Source organism: Octopus sinensis, linkage group LG5 (genome assembly GCF_006345805.1).
Source record: "Octopus sinensis linkage group LG5, ASM634580v1, whole genome shotgun sequence".
In the NCBI taxonomy this organism is placed as follows: Eukaryota; Metazoa; Mollusca; class Cephalopoda; order Octopoda; family Octopodidae; genus Octopus; species Octopus sinensis.
The window spans coordinates 38,236,411-38,242,937 of record NC_043001.1 but is presented as its reverse complement, the minus strand read 5'-3'; the positions used below and the strand labels follow the sequence as shown (position 1 = coordinate 38,242,937).

The following is a 6,527-nucleotide window of genomic DNA, read 5'->3' as shown; positions in this document are numbered from 1 at the left end:
AATATGTACAAGTACCTGTTCAAGACGGTGCTCCAGCGTAGCCGCTCTTTGCTAACTGAAGAAAAGGATAAAATATCAAATCTATTTCATTTTGCATTGTTTTCTTTATTTTTAAGTATTATTTTCTTTAATTATTATGCTAGTAAGTGTACCACAGTAGAAAAAAAGATCATTTACTTATTTTACTTTTGATGAAATTTCCAACAGTTTTATGTCTAAACCAAATAGTTACAGTTACATTTGGGCGCCTCTGTTACACGTAATATAATACGACTAGAATTACGTGGCTAACATTTTAAAAAGTAGGTGGCATAATCTGACAGAATACATGAGACATTTTGCATGTATGTGTAGACTCAAATTATCAAGGCCGATAACGGTGTATAAATACTTTTATTAACACACGCATAAACATACACACACTAGCGCACAAGACTTGTAGAGCTACATTCCCATTTTAGCTCGAATTTAAACAATAAAAACCATTTTATTAAATCCATCAGCAATAAAATACTTCTTATTTTAACTTACTTATTTTTGCAAGGCAATTTTATTAAAGGTAAAATATTGTTATACTGCTTTAGCTTAAAAAGAAACTTCTCTAAAATTCATATTTTCATTGGTGGCATTTTAAACAAATCACCGCTTAAGAACTCTTTAGTCGCTGAAAGCAAATATACAATAGCAGACAGTTATTTATTTCTCAACATTATAATGTTTATAATTAAATGTCAGAAGCAATGATCGGGTCGGTCACAATGTCTACCGACAGCGACGAAGGTCAAACATTGCAGGACAATGTAAGTTTGGTCAACACTGATGAAGAAGATCCTCCGCCACAATATGACACATTAAGTTTTCAGTTTTGTGAAGAAACTGAGCGAAGCCTTGATGATGTTTTAACTGATATCAAATTTGGTAGATTTCATATTTTGATTATATTGCTTGGTGGAACCGCTTATTTTGCAGTTTGCAGTGAACTCATGGTTTTTGTATTTCTTAATGAACCAATTAAGAAAGAATGGCATTTAAGCGATATGGTATTTCCATGGCTCCCCTTCTGCAATGGACTTGCATCGATGTTTGGAGAATATCTTTTTGGAATCCTCAGTGACAGGCATGGCCGCCAGTTTACATTTGTACTTACGGTATCCATATGTTGCATATTTGCAATCGGATCTACTTTTGCGACTAACTTTCCTATTCTAGTTGTGTTTAGATCATTTGTCTCTTTTGGAAAAGGCGGTTTAGCGGCACTCGCTTTTGTTCTTCCTATAGGTAAGATCTTACTTCTCTCTCTCTCTTTCTCTCTCACAATCTCTCTCTCTCTCTTTCTCTCTCTCTTTGCTTATATAGTTTGTTTTAAGACAGATCGATTTGTTTACATTCTTTTTTTTTTGTTTTTGATGTGAAATTTTTGTGTGTAGCTTTATTTTTACTCATTTCATTTTTCACTAAACGAATAGCAAACATAGTGACCTTTACTGTAAGTCATCAGCAGGGAAGCATTGTCACAGTTAAATAATTTCATTTAACTATTTTTTATAACTATTATCAGCTATTGACATTCATTTTAAACTGTTTTACAAAGTACCAAAGACTAACCTTTAAAGTATTGATATATTGCACCGAAAATTTTGAAAACCCTTAAATTTGATATCACAAATGTATCCTAATCCAACATATCTCACTCATCCAAGAGCCAAAAGCTCTAATATTCCTAAATGATTTGATAAGAAATGTTTCGTTAAATATTTGATCAAAATATTATTTTTAAAATATGTTTATCAACATAATAGTTGATAAATTTATTTGCTTACTCTATAATAATACAGAAATTATTTAGGGGGCACATTACACTTTTATCCAGCATATTACTTCTTTTTCTGAGTAATCATACGTTCTAGTTCCTTGCCAAGTAGATGACTTCAGTCATCCTTTATCACTATTACCCCCCCCCCAACTGTTAACTTCCAAAGTCCTACTATCTATTAACACTATTAAATTCCTACAACAGCATCTTAGTAGTTACCATAAGACTGTGTTACAGAAATAGACCCTATTCTTGCAAATCTATCTCCCCCACTTAATATCCACTCTGTCTTAATCTTTGAGAAGTGAAAACTCCATTTTTTAACAACTTGATACTTCAAACATTTCTAAGTTTAATAATTTGAGGCAATTATTAATGAACACATATTTAACTTCAAGATCAACAGTGTAAGATTATTTTTTATATGATATATGAATAGTTTCTTTCCTTTCAAAAACAAAGTTCTTAATTCATGGAAGACTGAAGGCTCTAGTGTATAAAAAACCTTTGACAAAATGGGGCTCATAATCACTATTTCCTGCAAGGTTGTCATAAAAATAGATGTATAACTTACGCCTTTGACCATACTGTATTTGTATATAACAAGAGGGGTTACAAATCCTTATAAACAAGATCCTTTTTAAGATTTCATTATCTCTCCTATTCTATCATAAACATATATAATTCATAGGACAATGACACAACCCATCACTCCATGCTATGAGTTCCATCTCACACTGGTGAAATAAGCATACCTCTTCAAGTTATGTGCACTTCCACTGTTTTACCAGACTATGGTAACTCCATAGTTTTGTAATGTTTAATATTAAAACACTAATACTGACAAATTTATATGCATTAATTCTTGAATAGATCAAATTTTTCCAAAAACAGTATCCATTCCTATTCAACATCTGTTTTCACAAGCCCATTTATTCAAATCAATTAAATTTTTAGTATATTGCTAATGGTTATATTATCAACTAGAAAGCAATTCAGAAGGGAAAAACTAAATATTGTAATGCTTTTAATGTATGCCGGTCGATTAGATCGACCCCAGCATGCAACTAGTACTTAATTTATCAACCCCGAAAGGGTGAATGGCAGAGTCGACCTAGGCGGAATTTGAACTCAGAACATAAAGACAAATGAAATACCGCTAAGCATTTCATCCAGCATGCTAACGTTTCTGCCAGCTCACCGCCTTGTTTATTCCTGCAACATTGCCATTCTTATATATTCCCAGTCCTATAGGCCCTACATAATTTTATATTGCTACAGCTATAGCATTAAACCTTTAATCAAGGTACATTACTCTGCATGTTTCAGTTTGCTAACAGAACTTATGACTCCTAACATATCATTGAATGGTCAGAAGTAAAACGAACATATATGTATATGTATGTATGTATGTGTGTGAGTAATACATACTCACAACAAACTTATTCAAATACTATGCACAAATTTGCAAAACCTAAAACTTTTTATTCGATCATCTGTGAATGAATATAAAAGCAGATAGAAATTTTTAATGTAATTATAAAATTAAAGAAAATCTAATTTATGATTTTATATTTAAGCTCCACTTAAATTGTCACATAATTTCCATTAATATACATTCTAGAACACTTGTAAAATAGCATTCCCTTTGTCGTTTTGTTTTGAACGCTAATGTAAATGTTTTGAATTATACTTAATGTTTTTACATTAGTTTTTAGTGTTATTTATTCAAATATTTTGTTTTTGTAACTTTTACAGAGTTTTTACCTCGACAGAAACGCAGTTACCTTATTATCATCACAATGTGTGGTACATTAGGAACTGCTTTTACAGGGGCAATGGCTTGGCTTTTGATCCCAACGCATGGCTGGAGATATTTTGTTGTCGCCTGTGCTACTCCTTTTTTAATCACTCTTATCTTCCGCCTTTTCGCAAGATATGAATCACCAAGGTTTCTAATGATTAGTGGAGAAAAGGAACAAGCATGGATGGTTGTTACCAAAATTGCACAAATAAATAAAACTCCACTTCCTGCAGGTATGTTGCAAAAAATTGTTATATCTTTCTATAAGGACATGTTTTGGATTACCTCTAACCCCATTATTTATATTCTTATGACACAGTTCTCCGTTTTGTCACATCCTTTAAACCCAACATCTTGTGTTTTGTAAATATTGGGTTGTTCGGAAAGATCGTGCCAATTTTTAAAGGAAAGAAAAAGGTCAATAAATACTTGCTATTACATTTTTAATCAACCAAATATGAACCATTTCGTTGCACAATGCATCTCCATCTTTCCTTTAACTTGAAAATACCCTCTTCCCAGAATTGAGGTGGTTTCATGGCAAAGAATTCATCAAGGTATCGTTTTATGTCATCCAAGGAATTGAAATTTTTACCATTAAGACTATTCTGCAGAGACCTGAATAAGTGGAAATCCGAAGGAGCAATATCTGGTAAATATGGAGGGTGTGGTAACACATCCCAGCCGAGCTGCAGCAATTTTTGTCTGGTTCCCAAAGCATCAAGTGCCGAAAATGAACTTTCTTATCTTCCATTTTAAAGGGTTACAGAATTAACACAGGTTATAGGAACATAAACCTTCTTTCACAAAAAGATAGCTTAAACTGTGCTCTAAATGGAGGTGTAGTCAAATCTTATTTTATGGACTCAAACATGTTCTAAAATAAGTCGAAAGGTAAGCTACTATAAAACAGCACGAACTTTCCAGACAACCCAATATTATTAGCTTTGACCAGATATCTTATTCCTAAAAAAGAATATCTTTATCAACTCACCACCCTTCCAAATTTAATTTGGAGATAGGTCTTCTATCTCTTCCTACATAGCTACGGCTCCTTTGTCTTAGACAAAATTATTTTTCTCTCTGATATTCTCTTTATATCATTTTTGTTTATTTTCTTTGGAAATTTAGGGGAACTGATCATACATTTTTGTCTTACACAATAATAAATCCTTCTATAATTCTCCACTTTGCTTTTTCCTTATCATCATCATCATCACCTACTGTAAATGATTATATTATATTATTGTTCTGAAATGTTGCACCTCTGCTGTTCTTTTAGTTTGTTAATTACAGCTTCTGTCAAGTCATGTCTTGTTAAATCATGCTATATTTTTCTTGGTTTACTTCTGCCTTTAGTAACCACAAACTATTCCATCAGTAGATTACAAGCCTGCAATATGCAATATTGCCTTTCCTTAGTTCACCTGTCCTTTAATTCTTAATCTACTTGTGTCACTCATTGAATTCATTTCTGATACAATATAAATATGTTGCAAATTTTTATTACTTTCAGGCAAACTCTCTGGAATTCCAAGTCACAGCAGAGGACAAATTAAAGATCTTTTTACAAGGGAATTTCGTTATCGCACTCTGACCATTTCCTTAGTATGGCTATTCCAGGCAACTGGATATTGGGGTGTCACTACTTATCTTCCACAATATATGTCTGATAAACTGAATCTTGGTGGATATTTCATTATTTTCATCATTTTTATCAGTGAACTTCCAGGTTTGTTTTTAGCACTGTTTTTTATACGCAAAAACATGCTTGGACGTATCACGTCTGTTATATTATTTATTTGCATGACCATAGTTCTTTTAGCTGTCTTTGCAGTTTTGAGCACTTCCCATCTTATCTGGGCACAAACCTTAACTATCATGACCTGCTTTGCTTTTATGGCGCCAATATACTCAATCTTGAATACTTTTACTCCAGAAATTTATCCCACAGCAATTCGTAGTACTGCACTTGGGTGGGTGTACATGGTATCAAATATTCCTGGTCTCATTACTCCATTTATTGATGCAACTCTGCTTGATAGTCCAGTTGTATGGCTCTATCCTGTTGTTTGGCTGATGTTCTTTGTCCTCGAATTCGTTGTAATGCTCAGCATCAGAACTGAGACAGCTGGAAAGCGACTAAGTGATAATCTACAGAGTACACCAATTTGTGAAAATATTCCTAGTTTTGTTCCTGACCACATTCCTGATTGTACTGCACCAATATATTCCAGTGAACCTCCTTTCAGATATCGTCAAGATGGTTATCTCTAGTAACACATTTGTATTCAAAGTGGTTACATCAATGGCTTACAAACTGAAGTAGAAAATATATCTTTTCTCAAAAACATCTTCAAAACAAATTCTTACATTTCATAAACACCCATTTTAAGCACAATTTGATGTTTCATATATTTGTAGAGATTATAAACACAATGGCAATGGCTGAGCCAACAAAACTGAATATGAGTGTCAATAATTAAGTTAATCCTTGGACATGAACTTTGCCTTTCAACCTGCTGTCGTCATTAAAATAAATACCAATAATATATTTGGTTCAATTTAATCAACTGTATTTTCACTCCTTTCAAAATTGGCACTTGCTATATTTAGGTTTTAATAATTAGTTTGTTAATGAGTTTATTGAATTATATTCAAGACTAATAGTCTATTGGGTTTTTTTTTTTAATGCTTATCTTTCTATTAATGTCTACACACAACCATTTGTACTTACTCTTACAGTTACTTAAGAATAGGACTAAAAAGCGGTGAGAAAAGGAAGATATATAGAATCCAGCTGTCATTACATTATACGTTTAATAATATTGTAACAATAAGAGAATATTGTAAAAAAATAGGCTCAATAATCACTTTATGTATTTAAGTAAGCCTATATACGATTATGTA

General features: G+C 32.4%; 1 protein-coding gene across 1 annotated transcript in view; it reads left to right on the top strand.

The window, feature by feature from the left end:
* Positions 1 to 591: 591 nt before the first annotated feature.
* LOC115211883 (organic cation/carnitine transporter 7-like) overlaps positions 592 to 6,527 on the top strand; it is a 6,132-nt gene continuing 196 nt past the window's right edge. Inside the window, exons 1-3 of the mRNA XM_029780622.2 lie at positions 592 to 1,278; positions 3,572 to 3,850; positions 5,134 to 6,527. The exon at positions 5,134 to 6,527 is cut by the window's right edge and continues 196 nt beyond it. Of these exons, the coding sequence (XP_029636482.1) occupies positions 729 to 1,278; positions 3,572 to 3,850; positions 5,134 to 5,894 (1,590 nt within the window). The 5' untranslated portion in view covers positions 592 to 728 and the 3' untranslated portion in view covers positions 5,895 to 6,527. The remainder of the gene's footprint in view (positions 1,279 to 3,571; positions 3,851 to 5,133) is intronic.